The sequence below is a fragment of the Tympanuchus pallidicinctus genome, unplaced genomic scaffold, assembly GCF_026119805.1.
Source record: "Tympanuchus pallidicinctus isolate F22 unplaced genomic scaffold, pur_lepc_1.0 scaffold19, whole genome shotgun sequence".
NCBI lineage: Eukaryota > Metazoa > Chordata > Aves > Galliformes > Phasianidae > Tympanuchus > Tympanuchus pallidicinctus.
Window position 1 is genome coordinate 1,485,592 of NW_026294710.1, and position 19,065 is coordinate 1,504,656.

The following is a 19,065-nucleotide window of genomic DNA, read 5'->3' on the forward strand; positions in this document are numbered from 1 at the left end:
TCTCTGAAGGACGGCGATGGGGATTGGCTGGCGTCCTTTCTCCACTCGCTGTTGGACAGCAATGAGAGCTTCTCTGATTGGCCATCGCTTTCCGCACCTTGCAGCAAACCTCCTGCCGAGTGGCTGCTACCTACGGCGCGGTGGCGCGGCGGCAGCCATGGCAACGGCAGGGAGCAGAGAGGTGGGAGCCCGCGGAGCGGCTCGGGGCTGCCGTGACCGTGCAGCCGACTGCGGTGGGCGGGCAGCGCCGGCCGCGCACTGCAGCACCTGTCCGGTGTTGTGTCACCGTGGCAGCCGTAGTGCGGCCCGCGGGCTGTAGTGAACGGCTTGCGGTGATGGACGATAAGGTCCCGCCAGCGGTTTGGGACCTTCCCGTGTCCTCAGGGTCGGGCTCTGAGGCGGATGTACTGAGGCTGGAGAGGCCCCGGTGCTGAGGTCGGCTGTGGCCGCGCTGGCAGCTCGAAGGCGCCCCGTCGCTGTGCCTAAGTGTGGGCATGGAAGTGGCTCTGCTCGGCGGGGTGGGACTGCGCCTTTCCCCTGGGCTGAGACGGCGATGGCTCTGCCGGTTGGATTGTGGATGTCATGTGCCCATCCCTGCCGCGGATGGTGCCGGCCATGCTGGGGCTCCCTCGTTCCTGGACTTGGGCTCGGGCGGTGGCTTTGATAGTGCCTGTGCTCACAGCCCTGTTCTTTTTGTCCCAGCCTGACAGCTGTGAAACTGGGATCCGTCCCTGGTGAGTATTGCCGTGTTCTGAAATATCCACCCTGGATCTGCTTTACCCTCTTGTCCCCAGCCATGCTCAATTCTCCTATTCTCAGCTGTCCACAGTTGCCCCTTCCTCCTTTCTGTCCCTTATTCTTCCTTTCAGGACTGTTCATGTCAGTGGGTTCCCAACTGCATATCTGGGCACCCACATCCCCAGCTATTTTCCTTCTTCCTCAGATTCTACTGTCTCTATCTGTCCCCAGGTCCCTTCTCCTCTCCTGCCTGCCATTCCCTGGTTTATCTCTGCCTCTGCAGGACAGACCTGGATGTGGTGGTCATGGAACGACTTCAGGCAGCCCCAACCCAGCAGGATCGACGTGTGTAAGTGAGGGAACAGGGTTGTCTGTAGGGGTCTTGGACACCTAGCACTCTCTAGAACACCCTGGGCTACCTGGGTCACTTGAGACATTCAGGAGAAAAAGCCTATGGGCGCAGCCACCAGAACAAGAACAGGGCACACTGGAGACACTGTAGAAGCATTCTGGGACATGCTGGGAACATACTGGGACATGGTGGGACACTTGTGGGACAACCCCAGAACATGCTCAAAGTATGCATGGGACACCTGAAGAATGCCTCTGGGAATCTCTAAAAAGACACCATGCTTTAGTCCACTAAGACAACCCTGGTACCCCACCTCAGAATGCCCAGGGGTGTCACTGGGTTAATGCCATTCACCTTCATATTCCTATAGTCTTCCTCTCATCCATGTGGTATCCTGGTTCTCTGTCAGTCCCAGTGTCCCACTCAGGACACCTTAGAACCCAGTCCTAAGTGCATTTGTTCCCTCCTAAGATGCTCCCATATCTCTCACTGGTGTTGCTGTTCTCCTTCACAGCCCTCTAGGTGTCCTTGTCTTCCCCACAGGGTGTTAGCACTGTATCCTACCTCTTAGAGTGTCCCAATGTATCCTTTTTCCTCTCCCTGAAAATGCCCGCATTGCACCTCTGAAGGATGTTCCAGTCCCTTTTGGTTTCCCTGCTGTGTTGTCCCTTTCATGTCCATGTACCCCCCGGTGTCCCTGTCTGGCCCTCTAATGGTATGCCTGTTCTTCCAGTGTACTGGCAGAGGTCCTGCCGGGTCCCCCTGTCCTTCTGGATGCCTATGAGGCGGCTGTGGAACTGGGCCAGGAGTTAGAGCTGGCCCCAGGGCCACTCTCAGCCCTGCTGCGCATCGTGCGTTGTGCCATCACCATGTGCACCCGTGAGTGCAGGGCCGGGGGGTAGCGGGGGGCACAGAACTGCGAAGGTCTCATTCACCACTGACTGTCCCAGAGACACCCCTGCCTGATGTGGAGGAATGCTATGCCTACTTCAGCGAGCTGCTGCTGTGCCATGCTGTGCATGTGAGTCTTCACCCCTCACACGCTTATTGGCCCCCAGGCGCTCCTTGCACAACCCCTGCACACTCAGTAGTACCAGTGTGCTTCCTGCACACTCCCCGTATTTCCCAGCATCCTCACAGCAACCTAAATATGTCTCATGAAGTTATTGGCATTGACACACTCCATCTATGCTTACTGAAGCCTGCATGGTCCTCACATCGTCTCTACGCACTTGTAGGGCCTCTGGTGCTCCTTGCGTGCTTTCCATATGCTTACTTATGCCCCAGCACACCTGGCAACATGAAGTTGGCGCCTTCATGTTCTGTACTCTTTTGCCTTGTGTTTGGTTGAGCCAGCACACTCTTGCACACTTCCTGCAGCCTCACCGGAACCTGCATGTTCCTTGTGCTCTACACCCTCAGACTCCCAACACCCTGCCCTCCTTTCCCACGTGCCCTGTGTGCTTCCCAGCCGCTGACTTTCTCTTGCCCACTGACTTTCTTTTGCCTGCTGCTGCCATGGTGCCATTGCTGTAGCATCCTCCGGTCAGTGTGGCTGTATTTGGGCTGACCCAGGTTGCCCGCATCACAGCCCACCTCTTTGGAACTGTCCTTCGGCACGCCAAGCTTTATGCCTACGTCCTTACGCCCGAGGTGAGCTCAGCACTGTTGAAAGTAAATGTGCAATGGAGGTCAGGCCTGCCCTGATTCCACTGCCCATCTTCTGTCCCTGAGCCCAGGCTTGCCTTGACTTGACCCTGGTTTATGTGGATAGCCCCGAGCGTGGCCCAGAGGGACAGATGCCTACCACCCTCCCCGAGGAGCAAGGAGAGACCACTGGGAATCCCAGTACAGGTGGGGCTGAGGAGTTACAAGGGAAGTGCTGGGATTTTAAGTCTAGGGGACTACAGGGTAATGAAAGGGACCGTAGGGTAAGTGGAGGAGCTCCCTCATATCTGGGATATACCTTAGGGGCTCAGGGGGCTGGAAGGTCATGGGGAGGGTAATGGGAGGCCCATGGGTTCCTGGGGGCACGCAGTGGTCCCAGTGTTCTAGTGGGATTAAAGGGGCATCTTGTGGTTATGATTATGATGAAGGGCCTTGTGAAGCACGACAGCATGCAGAATGATCAAGGGGAGTCCTTAGGGTTGTGAGGTTCTGGGAGAAGTGTGGAAGGCAGCCCAAGATCAGGGGTGGCTTTGGGAACTCCCAAGAGCAGCACATACATTGATTCATTCCCATGGTTCTTCTGTGGCCTTTTTTGTCCATCAGCAGCTTTGTCTTGAGCCCTCTCTTCTCCATGTCTTGCTGTGTTTCTGGTGACATGTGTCCCTTATGTTCCGAGTCTCTGCTGTGCCCTGTGCCAGGTTCTTAATGTGTCCCCAGGCACTTCCTTGCCACTGGTGTCAAGCTGTAGCTTCTGTCACCCTATGTGCCCTGTTTGCATGTCCCCCCAGCTTTAGTGTCTGACCTCTGCTTGCTCATATCTCCTCCTTATTCCCAGGGCCTCTTGTGTCACCTGTTCCCCTAGTGTCAGGTCCTAAGCCCTGTCTTCCCACATCCCTGTGCCCCCATTGCTAATACCTGTGTGTGTCTGTTCCCAGAGTCTCTGTTACAGGAGGCAGCAGTACCTGAGCTAATGCAGGTTCCTGCAGAGATGCATTTGAGTAAAGAGGATGTCTCTGTGTCTCCCCGGGCCTCTCCTAGGAGCAAGAAACACCTTAGAAGACCTCGGGGATCCCGCCAAGGAAATAAAAGGCCTTAGACTGTGCCTTAGCATCCCTGTTATCTCTGGAACCCATTATATTTGCATTGCTTATTTGACCTGTTTTTGTGCTGTTGCACAAACAGAAATGCCTGCAGAATTGGCATGAAGAACCGCACACATCAGTATAGGTTAGGGGATGACCTGCTGGAGAGGATCTCTACAGAGAAGGACCTGGGTGTCCTCGTGTCCAGCAGGGTGATCATGAGCCAGCAGTGTGCCTTGGTGGCCGAGAATGCCAATGGGACCCCAGGGTGCATTGCCCGGAGCTGGGCAACTGGCTGTATGGAACTGCTTTGTTGGGGTGGCCTAACGTGGTCTGCGGAGGTCTGCTCCAACCCCTACAATTCTGTGATTATGTGATCAGACTCTATGGGTCCCTGTGGGGCTCTGTGGCGCTCCCTGTGCTCTGTGGGGCTCTATGGTTCCCAGTGCCCCACATCCTCTCTGCCCAGCCCCGTCAGGCTCTGCCCACCCACTTGTGTCCCCGCCCCTTGTCACGATAGCCCAGCCCCTTAGGGGGGAGCTTGTGGGGGAGGGGAGGTACATGGCACTGCACCGTGGCTCCGCCCACATCTCCCCATGGTCCCTTGCCCCAAGTCTCCCCATAGACCCTATAGTGTTCCACACCTTTCTCAGCCCCATAGCACATTCAGACTGCTTCCCCACATCACCCCATAGCAGCCCCGTAGCATTCCTTGGCCCCACAGCAGCCCCACACCTCCCACAGTCCCGTGATCCCAGCCTCCTCTCCACAGCCAATAGGAGGAGGGGCGGTGTCCCAGCCACCACCATAATTGGGGATGGGGAGGAACGTCGACGAGTCCCATGGAGGGTGAGGTCACAGTAAAGAGAGCCATAGCCTACATAGCCCTGTGGAGTCCTATGGCGCCCTATAGTGCCCCATAGAGACCCATAGCGTACCCCCAAGAAAGCAAAGTCAGAGGGGAAGCTGCAGCAAAAAGCATTTAATCCTGCCCATAGCTTGGAGCTGAGGGCAGAGGGAAATGTATACATCCCACAGATTACACTATACCAGGGGTGGGGGGACACCAGAACTTGCAGGGCTGGAGGACTAAAAGCCTCCATCAAGATGAAGGATGGATGTCATAGGATTGGAGGAGCTGCCCCAGAGCGTGGAAATGCAATCTGTGGATCTGGATCCTTCTTGAGACCCACTGATAGATTTTGAGGGTTGAATGATGGATTTTGGAGATCTGGTGATGGATTTTGGTGGTCCTTGTTCTCAACCATCATCTCATTGTCCTCAGAAACCCCTGGTACCTCCCAAAAATTCTCTTCCTCTTCCTCTTCCTCTTCCTCTTCCTCTTCCTCTTCCTCTTCCTCTTCCTCTTCCTCTTCCTCTTGCACTTCCTCCTCCTCCTCCTCGTCCACCGCCTCCTTTTCTCCCTCCTTGTGCTGTGGCCATGCCACAGGGCCACCACCTCCAGTCTTTGGTGGCCACTGTGACAACCTGTAGAGCCCCCCTTGTGCTTTGGGGGGCTGTGGAATGTACTCTGAACATTGAGAACCCCCCAGGCTTGGCCCACACGTGGCACTGTAGCTGAATCTCAGGTCACCGCCTCCTGGGAAACACACAACGTTGCGCTGCTGTTTGCCTGTAGCCTGCACCGGTACTTCGCACACCCCTAAGCGGTGGTCATTCCACCCATAATCCTGATCCCACACCTCCAGCTTCATCTTTTGATGCGGGTGCAGTGTCACCCACCCCAAATCGAACTGTGCACCCCACTTGGGCCGATTGTTGTTCCACACCGTTGCTGTCCGTAGCCGCTGACCATTGAAGTACAGCAGCACATACGCATCGGTTGTGGTGAAAATGTCACCGTGCCACCCGCTGCCCTCCCGCACTGTCACTGTCACCTGTGCCATCCCGTGGTGTTTGGAACAGCAGTCGGCACTGACCACGCTGTTGGCTGCACACCCGCACTGACACAACCCAACCATGCCGTGAGCGGCGCACTGTTGGCTGCAGTTCGCCCTCAATGCTCTCCATGTGATGTAGTGACCGATGGCCGCCTTCAGTGCTCCCCGGCGTGGGTCCTGGCGGGGCAGCAAGGTGTGCAGAGGCCTGACGTTAGAGGCAACCAACCCAGGCAGGCGTTGCAGGGATCTCAACCACTCGGCATAGCTCTGTGATGTGCCGTAGAGGAGGTCGCCATGTTGCTCGCCACCTTCCACCTCCACCATCCGTTCATTAAAGAGTTGATTGAAGTTGCTGTGGGCGCTGTTTTTTGATTTGTCTTTGCGGCACGCACTGGACATGGCGCTGAACGTGGTTGACTTCACGTTGGCTGTCATTTCTGCACCCAAACAATCAGCCACTTCTTGGGCGCCGGCGCCCATCATGGCGGCGCGGCACAAGCGGATGGCGGTGATGGAGCGGAGGAGGCCGCCCAGTTGGGCCGAGTGGACGTAGTGGGTGCCATAGGCGGCCAAGAGGTTGGCATAATCTGGGGCGGTGGCGGGGGTGAAGTGGGGTGGGAGGGATCGAACAGCATGGAGGAAGTGGGGGGACGGTCTGGGTTTAGGTGAAGCTGAGATCCTGAAGGGGGGGGAGAGAGAGAAAAAGTCATTGGGGCTCTATGGAGCCTTTGTGGTTAATGGGGATCTGTGGGGAGGCGTGATTGAGGGAGGATTGAGAATATGGGGAGGGGCGATTGAGGTGCCTATGGGGTGATTGAGCCGTCTATGGAGTGTTGGAGGAAAGCTGTGGGGTGACTGGAGGGGTCTATGCGGGGATTCTTTGTGGTCTGTGGGGTGACTGGGTGCTGGAGGGGGGGTCTGTGTGGGGCCTATGGGATGATTGAGCCATGTGTGGGGTGATTGGGATCTATGGGGTGTCTATGGAGGTCATTTCTGCACCAAAACAATCAGCCGCTTCTTGGGTGTCCGTGCCCATCATAGCGGTGTGGCAAAAGTGGATGGCAGTGATGGAGCACAAGGCGCACTGTAGACGGGGTAATTGAAGGGATCTGTGGGTGAGTTCTGCGGGGTTCTGTGGAGAGGCCCTGGGGTGTCCCTGGCGTGGTTTGAGAGTCTATGGCGAGGCTACAGGATGATTTGGGGGTGTCTGTGGGGTGTCTATGAAGTACCAGTGGGGGGGATGGGCTGTTTATGTGATGATTACAAGAGGCTATGGGGTGATTGGAGCAGTCAGAGGGGGGCCCTTGGGTGCTGGAGGGGGTCTATGAGGTGGTTGTGTGGAATCTCTGGGGAATTTTAGGGGAATTTGGGGTGTTGTGGGGGTGCTGGAGGGGGGTTGTAGGAATCTGTAGGGTGGAGGTGGAGGGACGGAAGAGATATAGGAGAGGAAAAGGAGGAGAGATGGAGAACATGGAGGAGAGGGAAGAGAGGGAAATGGAGATGGGGGGGATGGAGGAAAGATGGAGAACAAGAAGGACAAGGGGGAGATGGAGGAGAGGGAACAATGATGGAGGAGATGGAGAAGAAGGAAGACATGGAGGATGAGGAGATGGGGGAAAGGAGAGAGAAAAGAGATGGAGATGGAGGACAAGAAGGACAAAGTTGAGATGGAGGAAAGATCTCACATATCTTCCCCTCTCAGGAAGGAAGACAAGGAGCACGAGGAGGACACGGTGGAGAGGGAAGAGAAGGAGTGATGGAGGAGAACTGGAGGAGAAATGGAAAGAGCTGGGGAGATGGAAGAGGAGAGGGGACGGAGAAGCAGGGAGAAAGGATGAGGGAGCTGGAGCCCTACCAGTAGTGCACGCAGCGCAGCTCGGTGCTGGCGAATGAGTAGCGGTCTTCCCGCTCCTTCTGCATCCCGAACTCTGCCACGCGTGAGTGGGACCCGGCCATGGCCAGGGTGACCCCCCTCCCCGGGATGAGGGCTGCCTCCAGCCCCACTCTCCAGTTCTGCGCCCTCTTCTCCGTCTGGGCCACCAGCATCCTCATGGATTGGCTGCCAGCGGCCAGTGAGGACCTCTGCTGGCACTTACTCCCTGCTCGCCACTTGCTGACGCCATTGTAGAGGAGGAGGGACTGTCCTTTGTGGAGCTGGTCCACGCAGACCACACAGTGCCTGCCGGTGGGTTTGGTGATGGCCAACACTTGGCCCTCAGTGAGGGACATGGTGGTGACATCCAAACCTGAACCCAGAAAGTTGGTGCCAGGAGCCGGAGGGACATGGCAGGATTTACCAACGGCACGGTGGCACTGGGGGCAAATGGTGGGGAGATGATGGAAGAGGAGGAGGATTGAGAAGGCAAGACAGTGGGGAGCGGACTTCATGGTGATCGGCTGCAGGGGAATGGAAATGTGGTGAGTCCACGGGGGTGTGGGCATGGAGAAGGTGGGGGAGGTGGAGGAGGTGGGGACATAGGGCTATGGGAATGGGGGGGATGGGGATATGGGAATACAGGGACTTGGGAATATGGGGATATGGAGACGGGAACATGGGAACAGGGACAAGGAAATGGGGACATGGGGACGTAGGAACACGGGGACACAGAGACATAATGACAAGGAGTCGTGGGCAAATGGGCACATGGAGATGTGGGGACGCAGGGACGTAAGTATATGGGGACAAGGGGACAAAGGAACAAGGGGACGCTGGCACTCACCTGTCCTCTCTGCTGTGTCCACAGCTGTGGGGTGTGTTCCAACACCTCCTACCCCAACACCCCCACCCCCACCGTCACCCTTCACACGTCCCCGCTCCACAGGTTGGGGGGTGATACTTCCTGTCCCCTCTAAAAAAATTATATGTGAGGTTCCCGGCAGCTATGAGTCACCCCGAGGGGGAGTGACATACACCTCCTAGCCACGGTGAGACAGGATGTGGGTCACAGCATGGGGGGTGACAACGGGGCTGCTGCAAAGTGCTTTTTTGGAGGGGGACAATAGTGGCGTTGTGTGCAGTGGGGGCAACGGGGACACTGCAGGCACTGGGGATAGTGGGAGGTGTGGGGACATTGGGGACACTGGGGACACGGAGATGGCACCATAGTGACAGAGTTGGGGCTGAACTTGAGACAGCTGGGGAAGGGGAAGGGCAAAGAGTAAGGGAGAAGAGGAAGGGGAATGGAAATGGAAGAAGGTGGAATAAGATGAATGGGAAGGGAAGGGGGAGGCAAAGGGAAAAGAAAAAGGAAGAGAAGGGGCAGGTGAAAGAGAAGGGAGAAGAAGAAGGGGGAAGGGGAAGGAGGCAGTGGAATGGAGATGGGGAAGGGGAAAGGATATGGGGAAGGAGGATAGGGAAGGGGGAGAAAAAGGAGGAAGAGGAAGTGAAGGGGAAGGGGATGGAGAAGGGAAAGGAGGGAGGGAGAAGGAGAAGGAGAAGGAGAAGGAGAAGGAGAAGGAGAAGGAGAAGGAGAAGGAGAAGGAGAAGGAGAAGGAGAAGGAGAAGGAGAAGGAGAAGGAGAAGGAGAAGGAGAAGGAGAAGGAGAAGGAGAAGGAGAAGGAGAAGGAGAAGGAGAAGGGTGTAGAAGAGTGAAGATGAAGGATTCATTGAAGGGGGAGAGGAAAGGAAGGGAAGAGCGAAAGGGTAAGAAGAGTGGAAGGGATGGTAAAGGAAGAAGAGAAAGGGGAGAGGGAAAGAGAAACAGGAGGAGGTGAGGGATGGGGGAAGTGGAAAGAGAAGGGGGAATAAGAAAGGGAAATAGGAGTGGAACAGGAGGGGAAAGGAAAAGGAAAGGAAGGGCAAAGGGGAAGGAGGAAAAGGAAGAGGAAAGAAAAAGGGGAGGGGAGTGGGAAGTGGAAAAGGAAGTGGGAGGGGAAGGAGAAAAGGAAGAGAAGGGAGAAAGGGGTAAAGGGCAGGGAGAGGGGATGGGGAAGACAAGAAGAGGGAAGGGCAAGGGCAAGAAGAAGGGGAAGGTGAGAGGGGATCGGGTGGTGGAAGGGAAAAGAGGAAGGAGAAGGAAAGGGGAATGGGAAAGGGAAAGGGGAAGGTGGGAAGGAAACAGGTGGTAGAAGGGAAAGGGAGAAGAGGAAGGAGAAAGGGAAGGTAGAAAGGGAACAGGTAGGGAAAGGGAGGAGAGGAAAAGAAAAGAGGAAGGGTGGAGAGGAAGAAGAAAGGGAAGGAGGAAGGGGAAATGGATGGGGAAAGAGGAAGGGAAACAGAAAGGGAGAAGAGGATGGGCAGGGGAAAGGAATGGGGAAAGTTAAAGGGGAAATGAAAGCAGAAGGGTAAAGGAGAAATGGGGGGAGCAGGGAATTGTGGAAGGGAGGGGGAGGGAAACAGGAAGGGGAACTGGAAAGCAAGGAGGAGGAGATGGGAAAGGGGAAGGATGATAGCAAAGCAAAAGGGAAAGGGGAACGGAAAGGAAGAGGAAGGGGAATGAGAAGGGGAGAGGGGAAGATGGGAGTTGAATGGAAAGGGCTAAGGGAAATTGGAAGGGGAAAGAGATGAAGAAAAGGGAATGTGAGGTGGAAAGTAAGGGGATATAGCAAGGAAAAGATGGAAAGAAAAGAGAAGAAGAGGGGAGGGCAAAGGGGAAAGAAAAAGGGAAGGGGAAGCACAGGAAGAAAAGGAAGCAGGAGAAGGGAAAGGGGAAATCAGTAAGGGAAGGGAAGGGAAGGGGAGTGAGTAAAAGTAAGAATAAGGTGGAAGTGAAAGGGGAAGGGCAAAGGATAAGGGGGAAAAGTAAGGGGGAGGAGAAAGGGAAGGGGAAGGTGAAGTGCAAAGGAAAGAGGAAAGTGGAAGAAAGGGAAGGAGAGGGGAAGGAGAATGAATAAAGAATGAAAGAGTAAAGGAAGAGCAAAGTGTAAGTGTAAGGGGGAAAGGGGAACGGGAAGGGCAAAGGGTAAGGGTAAGCGTAAGGGTAAGGGAGAAGGATAAGAGTAAGGAGAAAGGGAAGTGGAAGGTGAAGTGCAAGGGGAAGGGGGAAAGAGACAGTAATAGGAAGGGGAAGAGTTAAGACAAAGGTGGAAAGGGAATGGGAAGAGAAATTGGAAGGGGAAGGAGAAAAAGAAAGGTAGCAGGGGAGCGGTTAGGGGAAGGGGCAAGAAAAGGGAAGAGGTGGAGGGACGGAAGGAGAATGGAAAGGGGCAGGGGTGGAGGGAAGGGGAAGGAAAAGAGGAGAGGATGGGTGAAGGGGATGTGGAAGAGGAAAGGGGAGCAGAAGGGGAAGGGGAAAAGTGAAGGGGAAGGGAAGAAGAGGAGAAAGGAAAGTGGTAAGTGTAAGAGGAAGGTGGGAAAGGAACAGGAAGGGGAAATGAGAACTGAGAGAAAAGTAAGGATAAGGCGAAGGGGATGTGGAAGGGGAAGGGGAGAGGAAGGGGAATTGTAAGGGAAAAGGGGAGGGGTTAAGAGTCACAGGAAGCAGAAGGGCAAGGTGAAGGTAAGGGGAAGGGGAAAGGTAAAGGTGGAAGTTGAACAGGAGGGGGAAGGAGAAAGGGGAAGGGGAGGGGAAGAGAAAAGGAGAAGGGAAAGGAAAGGGGAAGGGCAGGAGAAAGTAAGAGAAAAACAGAAGGGATGTGGAAGGAGAAAGGGAAGGAGAAGGGGAAAATAGAAGGTAGAAGGGAAATGGGAAAGGATAAGGGGGAAGGGAAAGGCAAGTGAAAGGGAAAAGGGAAAGGTGAAGGTGGGAGGGAAGTGGGCAGAGAAGGAGGCAATGGAATGGGAAACAGAAGGAAAGGGGAAGGGTAAAGGGACATGGGAAGGGGAAGGCATAAAGGAAGTTGTGGGAATGAAGCGATGTTTTTCTTTCTGGCTCAGACTCTATGACACCGTATGGAACTGTAACATGGTGATTTCTCACCCTCCTGATGGGTTAAGAGATGGACTTGCAGCTAACTGGTGACTAAAAACAGCTGCAACAGATGTGTGAAGGCCTCAGAACAAAACCTTAACTGTCACACTTCTGTGAGAGGTGCAGAACAAAAACACATTGTACAAAAGCATGACAGAGAAGCCAGGGGTGAGCTGTCCTGCTGCTGGTGGCGTTGGGTCTTCATCTCCCCAGACACAACCACAGAGAAGGGAGAAGCACAGCGGTGCTCATGGCACAAGTGAAAAGTTTAAATCCTTAGCTTGCCCACATACCAAACAACACTGATATGCAATGATGTTTTCCATAAGAGATACATAAGCATTTACATCAAGTGCTGCACTCATCAAATCAACATTTCTAACAATTACAAGAGCCCACATTTCTGTCTTTGGATTCACAATTCTAAGGGTCCAGCTGACTTCAGTTCTCATTGTGTTCGAGGGACCTTCTCACCTCTAGTATGATGCATCCACAATGCTTTTACTGTTGTGTGGGATGTTAGCAGCTCCTGGAACAGACCTACCAGCTTGGTTCCAGGGGCGAATCTGAAAGAGATCTGCTATATACATGTTATCGAGCCATATCAAGGCCTTGGGCTCTAGCTCCTAGAACCAGTTTCTCTTTTTCTCAAAGCTATTCCTGTAGACTTTTCACATGCTCAGTTCGTATTTCTTTTTCATCTTTATTTGTATGAGTTAAGCAGAATCGTTTCCATTAGTAAAAGGTGCAAGTTCAGATATGCAGCAATGGTTTGTTGTGGTTTTCCAACTGCAGATTTAAGGAGTGTGCAGTCATTCATCCCTGACTGGAGACAATGAGCGCAATATTTTCACAGCAGAGTTCGTTTCAGACGTCCAGGCCATGAAATCCAGAAAGATTTCTCTTTGACTGTGGGATGGTTGTATCTTCTTCCCTCTTCCTGAGCAGCGGCTGTTGCTGTGACCAGAAGCAGTGACACGTCAGGTCCTGTATGTCAGCACCCCCACAGATCCTGACGGGACTGTTCATCTGCATTCACACATCTTACAGCCGACACCAAAGAGAGCAGAAATTCTCACACTCCTCTTCTTATTGCCATGCATTAAGCTCGGCTCACCAGGCATCTGATAGAAATGACGCCTTCGTCATTGGACAAAAAGCATTCTTGCAGTATCTAAAGAAAGCAGCTGAGCATCAGTGTGCCACTAAATGACACCAAATCTCCTGTGCAAACAGTGCAAATCCAAATCCAAATGTTTTGCACCGCAGTGAAGGACACATTACAAACACTGTATGATTTGTAAGTATGAGACTGATGAGAAACAAACAGTTCCTCCTAATCTTATCTCCTGTGAGAGTATTGCTATTGCTGTTTGTAATTAAAAAGTAATTGGTCTTCTCATTTCTTGCAACTATATGGCATGGCCTTATAGGAACATATGGATTCCAGAAACTGCAGATACCTGTTCTTCAAGAAACACACATTGTGCAAACACCCTGCTGTACCATTTACATGTGAGCTTGCAGCATCACATACAGCACAGGTTGGAGTGACTTTTTTGGATGTCATATTACTAAAGCCTGATAGACATTTCTTCCCAGCAACGATGTTTGCAATCCTTTTCTTCCAAAGTTTGCCTAAATGCAGATGTCCATCTAATCCATGACAATGTTCAGATGCCTCCCTGATGCCCTGCCCAGGCTCTGGGCTGTTATCCACTTGGGAGATTCAACCCAGGATCTTTCCAGATTCGGCTGTCCTCCTCCTCCACCTGCCAGCCTCCTCTGCTCTTGGACAGCAAAGCATGCACTCCTAAACACACACAAGAGCGAGCACACTCACACAGCAAATACCAGGAGCAGGGCCAAATAAGGAGGCACAATGATCAGGCAGCATCTGTGCAGACAAGCACTGACCAAACCACCGTCCACACTGAGTTGCATCCATCTCCTCTATATTTCAAGCTGTTTCTTCCTCCTTGATCCACTGCATTTCCTCCCTTTCATTACTGCAATCCCTTCCCCAGTTATCAGCTGTCACAAATGTGATTTGCCCCTTGGATCCCAGCCAGCCTCAGCTCGTGCCACTACCCACTGTGAAAAGACTTCAGCAGAGGTGACTTGGGCTTAATAGCTGATGAATGCACAAAATTTTACTCTGTAATGAACTTTTACTTCTCTTGGCCATGTGCAGCTGGTTCCCCCAAAATAGCCAGTGGAAGCTAATAGTGGGTATGAGCTGTAAAATTCAGCTAGAAACTTTAGTGTACAAAACTGACATTTGAGAAGGCAAGATGCAAGCAAGGTCGAGGTGGCTAATGATGGCAATGACTGCACTCCTGGAAGCTCCCAGAACGGCTGCACTGGTCCTGAAGAATTAAGATATGTGATACCCAGGGACTCGGCTTGTTTGTATAGATTGCATGTTGGTGAGCCCTCTGATGCCCAACTCCTGAACTGCAGACACAGAAAGCATCAGGAACAAACCTCTGCGGAAATAACAGACCAAAGCCAGTCCCAGGTTTCTGAGGGCAATGGGGGCATCAGGAGCCAAAACTCTGAGGGTTGATCAAGAGAGAATTCAGACTGCTGGAGACGGTGCCAAAGGTGACGTGCAGGTGGCTCTGATGCCACGAGGGCCCTGGATGTTCATTCATCACCAGAAGGAGCCGCTCCTAAGCCCCAGGACCTGCTAAAGGAGAGCCTTTCCCTCATGCTTTGCCTCAGTCAGCATGGGTGGAGGGGTGTTGCTGCCAGGTGCTACTGCTGTGGCTTTCTGAGGATTTGGCAATGCTTCTGAGTTCCCAGCAACCTGCTCAGCTTATTTCATGGCTCTTCCATGGCTCCTCAATCACAGTACAGGCCAGCCCCTACACAGCCATTTGTCTCCGTGTCCCAGTGCTGAAATGCATATCCCTGTTCTTCTGCTGCACTAAAATACTAACACAGCTTGTCCAATCATGGACAAAGTTAATTTAGTCTACTTCCTGATTATGACAAACTTCCTCACTGGGGCTGACTCTTGGCTTTTCCTCCAACAAGCCCTATTTCTTTGCCTGCCCTGAATCCATAGGGGCCTGGCACTCTCATTCTCCAGCCAGAAGGATGGCAGTTGTCAAAGCACTACTTTCCTTAACTTTCCCCATCATCCCATGGCTACTCACACAGACTATGTCCTCAAAAGAGACAGAGGGCCCCTCAGCCTCAAGAAGTACTGTCGTAAGCTGGCCCAGAGCCTCCAAACATAAGGGATGGGATAGCAGGTACTTGGATGTTCACAGCTGCCCTCACTGGCTTCTGTCTTGCTTTTATGCCTTCAATGGATGGATGGGAAAAGATGCTTTGGCAGCACTCAGATGGTAGGCATGATTTTCTTCTCTGCTCAGAGATGGCTTCACTTTGCTGGCTAAAGAAAAAGGCAGGAGAAAACAGCGAGTGCATTTAGTAGTAGTACTCTCCAGAGAGGCTCAAATTGTAACTGCGTTTGTCATAATGTGGCTGGCCTCAATGCCAGGACATCTCATTTGAAACACAGGTCTTGGATAGTAATTACAAGAGGAATAAACCAAAGGTGGCTGCCACGATCTAGCTACTATCAGTGCAGAAGCCAATTCACGACCAAAAAAAATAATAATTAAAAAAAATTAAACAATAGAACACTGCATTCTTTACCTTCCAGTCTCCAGATATCTCTGAAAACCTGCCTTTGGTCAGCGTGGCAGCAAATGTTGTCACTGTGTCCAAGGTCAGGTGGAAGTGGCTCTCAGCAGCAAAGGACACAACTGAAATCATTTGCTACAGCCAAAGAGGAGTGGGGAGTCAGCTGCATCTGAGACATTCAGTCATGGCCATTGCCAACAGCCAGGCAGGGCACTGCCCGAGAGAAACCATGGCAAAGGGGCATCACAGAGACCTACAGCAGGGCTAGGAGAAGCCCTCTCTCTGTCCTAGGAAAGCATGGAGAGAAGAGCAAGCCTCACCTGGGCCTCCGACATCTCCACATGGTTTGTTCCTTGGAGATATCTGTGAAGCTGCTCTTAGACATGGCTGAGGTCCTGACAAGCTGCCAGCATTGACCCAAGAGCCTTGTACAAGAAGAGCTGGAAGAAAGGAGACCAAACCCGAGATGTGGTAATGGCCCAACATGTCAGGAGAAGGACAGGCCAAGATAGACCCCACCACCCCAGGGAGCAGCTGAGGCCAGCCTGTAGCAGCTGAAGAAGAGCCTTTTGCCAGCAAGAGAACAGGAAGCAGTGACAAGAGCCATTCTGGGCAGAGTGCCTCCAGTCCCAGCCATGGAGCTGAGTGCACCACGGCTCTGTAATCGGAGAAGAACCAGGCAGGGAACCAACCTCCTCCCAGGACCTGTGAGGACAGGTGCCCAGCTGCTTGCTGAGCTGGCTCAGAGCCACAGCCCAGGCCTGGCCCTCCATGGATTCCACGACACTTTCAGAAACGAGGGGAAAACTGAAGAGTCAGTGAACATTTCCCTGCTCTTGACCAGAGAGCCCTTGTCACACTAACGTGTTCCAGGAGGCTGCTGGGAAAGAGCTGTAAGGAACAACAGCCTCGCTCTCATCCCTCCTCTCTTTTCACCCACCTCTCCCTCTTCTGCTAGCATCTCACTCAACACCCCGTGGGCCTCAAGACCAGAAGAAGGAGGCAGTGCCAAGGGTCACAGCTGCTCCAGAGGCCAATGCAATTAGAAGGCATCAGAACAACCAGCTGTGGCACATGTAAAGAGAGCAACTCTTCTGAGTGGGCAGACACCTACTGCAGGGGGAGGCAGAGTGCTTGAAAAGGGCTCTTTCCTCTTGATGACTGCCAACACATCTGGGGAGCCCAGGTTTCCCCTCAAAACTTTGTCTGTACCCTCTCCTCCTCCTCTGTTTGTGACAGACCCCAAGGGTGCCATACCGAAAGCAGATAGATCTCACTCCCAGTCTGCAGAGTCTGCAGAGCTTGCATCTTTTCCAAGAAAGCAAAAGGATCCAGGGGCAGTAGTTAAAGCCAATTTAAGCTGGGAAAGGAAACTCTGGCTGGCGCTGAGTCCTGCAACTTGCCAGCAGCTCTCAGAACAATTCGGACTAGTGTGCACACACCAGCAATGCGTCTTTTCTCCTTTAGGACCCATGCTTCCCATTTGGGGCCATGGTCCCAGACTACTGCACTGCCCAACTTGGGATGCAGGCACTGAAGGATGGCTGCTGCAAACCCGGCCAGATTAGGGGATTTGGTTCTCCAAACCAGGGCTGCACTCTCCCTCAGAGCATTGCTCTTGTCTCTTCCCCCTAACACTGATCCAAACGAACATGGAGCTGCCATCTGAGAAAATGTCAGTGACATTACAGCCCCTGGCAGCTGCCCAGTCTGTCCAGATGGGAGATGCTCCCAGCCTCCATATCGGCACCCAGAAAGGGAAAGGCAGTGTGCTCAATTCCCTTCTGTCCTGCTGGGAAGCTGCATTTCCCTGCCCCCTTTCAGCATAATGTTTTTTTGAGAACAAAAAATCCTTTCATTTTCTAGTCTCATTTTCAGAGTCAGAATCTTGACTTACATGCTGTCTTATATTCTTAGTTTCTAAAACCACATTTTTAGTGTGCCCAGGTGGTCAAAAGGGCCAGTGGAATTTGGCCTGCATTAGAAATAATGTGGCCAGCAGGAGCAGGGAGTTGATCATCCCCCTGTACTAGGCACTGGTGAGGCTGCACCTCGAGTGCTGTGTTCAGTTTTGGGCTCCTCACTACAGGAAAGACACTGAGGCCCTGGCGCATGTGCAGAGAAGGGCAGCGAAGCTGGTGAGGGGCCTTAGGTTAGGGTTAGGGTTAGGATTAGGCACCAATGGACTTCACGTGTATCTGGAACCACTCATGGTAGATGGTGTCGAATCTCAGGGCTAATCCCTATTGCTCCAAGTCCATGGAGACCCTCAGTCTGCTTCTGCTCCAACTGCAGCACTGCATTTTTGAGAGGGCAAGGGGAGGAGAAGGACTGGGAAGCTTCTTCCTAAGCACAGGGCTGATGAGGAACAGCTGAGGGAGCTGGGATTGTTCAGTGTGGAGAAGAGGAAGCTCAGGGGAGACCTCACTGCACTCTACAACTTCCTGAAGGGAGGCTGTGATGAGGAGGGGTTTGGCTTCCTGTCCCAGGCAACAAACAGGACTCAAGGAAATGGTCATAAGTTGTACCAGAAGAGGTTTAGGTTAGGCATAAGGAAGAACTTTTTCTCTCTGGGAGTGGTCAGGCACTGGAACAGCTGCCCAGGGAGGTGGTGGAGTTGCCATCCTTGGCAGTGTTCAAGAGGTGTCTGGATGAGGAGCTGTGAGATACGGGTTAGTGCTTGTGGTAGCAATGGTGACGGGAGACAGTTGGACTGGATGAACTTGCAGGTCCTGAACTTGCAGCTGGAAGCGGGGCTGTCTCAGGCAATGCTCTGGGATCGTTTTGGACAAAATCCAAAATGATGATCTTGCAGGTCCTTTCCAATCCTGTGATTCTAGGATTCTAGGATTCTATGCTTCCTTGAGGTAGAGCAGAGTCTGGAGAGAGAAGAGCGGTGGCGAAGGAGTGTTGCAGACTCTCTCTTTGGAACGGAGCCCTGCTGAGAGCAGGACTGTTAAGCAGCTGTTAGCTTCCTATACAGGCTGGGTATCCTAATTACTTGTGATGTTTGCAAACTAGGTGTTTGCCAATCTGAAGCCTCCTCCATCTCCTCCACTTCCCTTGCACTAGTTGGTGCCTCCAGCATTGAAGCCCCTCATCTATAGTGTGAGGAAACAGGAGCTCAAGGATGTGGTGTTGAAACGGAGGAATTTTTTAACGAACTTCAAACTGCCCATCTTTATCTGAATATGACACGGAATAAAACAGTCAGAAGGAGCAGCCTCTTTTGTAATGTAAAATACTGCAGGAGCAGCCCGTTTTGATCAGTGTATTTTTTCTGTACACCTGCTTCAGGGTACATTCCATCCCACTGGTAGTCCTTGTAAGAAATGCTATGGCAAATCCGCCTGCAGAAAACACTGTCATTCCATTTAGTAAGGAAGAAACCACCTTGCCCTTGCTCTTGACCCTCAACAAAAAGTGCTGCGCTAGAGGTGTGAGGTTAAGGGAACAGCCCTATCAAGACATAAGTCTTTCTATGGAAGGTTTAGCTATGGCATGCTGACTACAAGAAAAAAAAAATGGCTACTGCCTTGTACTTTTTACTTTCTGTCACTCTCATCATGTCGATCTGAGGATGACCAAGCCTGTTGCCACGAGCTTTGCAGAACCCATCAAAACTGTGGCTCAGAGGTATTACACATAGCGTAGAAGAACTCTGTAACCTGTGGGACAAGAAAAAACAAGGGGGACTCTTTGAATTCATTACCTCCTCTAAAGTGATAGTCACTGACTTCTGGTCACATTCTACTCCTGTGTAGCAGGATAACAAAGATGTAGTGATGTTTTCAACTGCGTAGGGATTGCTGGAT

General features: G+C 52.6%; 2 protein-coding genes across 7 annotated transcripts; one reads left to right on the forward strand and one right to left on the reverse strand.

Annotated features, from left to right (window-relative positions):
* The first annotated feature begins 115 nt into the window (after positions 1-115).
* CFAP119 (cilia and flagella associated protein 119) lies at positions 116-3,860 on the forward strand. 4 transcript variants are annotated; one of them, XM_052681336.1, is made up of 8 exons: positions 116-181; positions 703-734; positions 1,022-1,087; positions 1,824-1,969; positions 2,041-2,111; positions 2,627-2,743; positions 2,830-2,944; positions 3,694-3,860. In XM_052681336.1, the coding sequence occupies exons 1-8, from the start codon at positions 158-160 to the stop codon at positions 3,852-3,854; spliced, it is 732 nt and encodes a 243-aa protein (XP_052537296.1). In that variant the 5' UTR covers positions 116-157; the 3' UTR covers positions 3,855-3,860. The 4 variants fall into 4 exon arrangements, with proteins under 4 accessions (XP_052537296.1, XP_052537295.1, XP_052537299.1 ...); XM_052681335.1 differs by lacking the exon at positions 116-181 and having other exon boundaries at positions 188-734; XM_052681339.1 differs by lacking the exon at positions 116-181 and having other exon boundaries at positions 188-734; positions 2,865-2,944.
* Positions 3,861-4,801: 941 nt separating this feature from the next.
* PRF1 (perforin 1) lies at positions 4,802-8,732 on the reverse strand. Of its 3 annotated transcripts, none has more exons than XM_052681305.1 (4): positions 8,462-8,732; positions 7,597-8,138; positions 5,226-6,420; positions 4,802-5,180 (listed from the first exon to the last, which is right to left on the reverse strand). In XM_052681305.1, the coding sequence occupies exons 2-4, from the start codon at positions 8,127-8,129 to the stop codon at positions 4,962-4,964; spliced, it is 1,947 nt and encodes a 648-aa protein (XP_052537265.1). In that variant the 5' UTR covers positions 8,130-8,138; positions 8,462-8,732; the 3' UTR covers positions 4,802-4,961. The 3 variants fall into 3 exon arrangements, with proteins under 3 accessions (XP_052537265.1, XP_052537266.1, XP_052537263.1); XM_052681306.1 differs by having other exon boundaries at positions 4,802-5,204; positions 5,250-6,420; positions 8,462-8,731; XM_052681303.1 differs by having other exon boundaries at positions 4,802-6,420.
* Between the last annotated feature and the right edge of the window lie 10,333 nt (positions 8,733-19,065).

Bases quoted from the DNA above. Each gene is read 5' to 3' on its own strand.
- CFAP119 (XM_052681335.1), top strand. From the start codon at position 583: ATGTGCCCATCCCTGCCGCGGATGGTGCCGGCCATGCTGGGGCTCCCT. The intron at 2,744-2,829 runs GTGAGCTCAGCA...CCCTGAGCCCAG, and splicing joins CCTACGTCCTTACGCCCGAG to GCTTGCCTTGACTTGACCCT. The intron at 2,945-3,693 runs GTGGGGCTGAGG...GTCTGTTCCCAG, and splicing joins CACTGGGAATCCCAGTACAG to AGTCTCTGTTACAGGAGGCA.
- PRF1 (XM_052681303.1), bottom strand. From the start codon at position 8,129: ATGAAGTCCGCTCCCCACTGTCTTGCCTTCTCAATCCTCCTCCTCTTC. The intron at 6,421-7,596 runs GTAGGGCTCCAG...CCCCCCCTTCAG, and splicing joins CTGCGCTGCGTGCACTACTG to GATCTCAGCTTCACCTAAAC.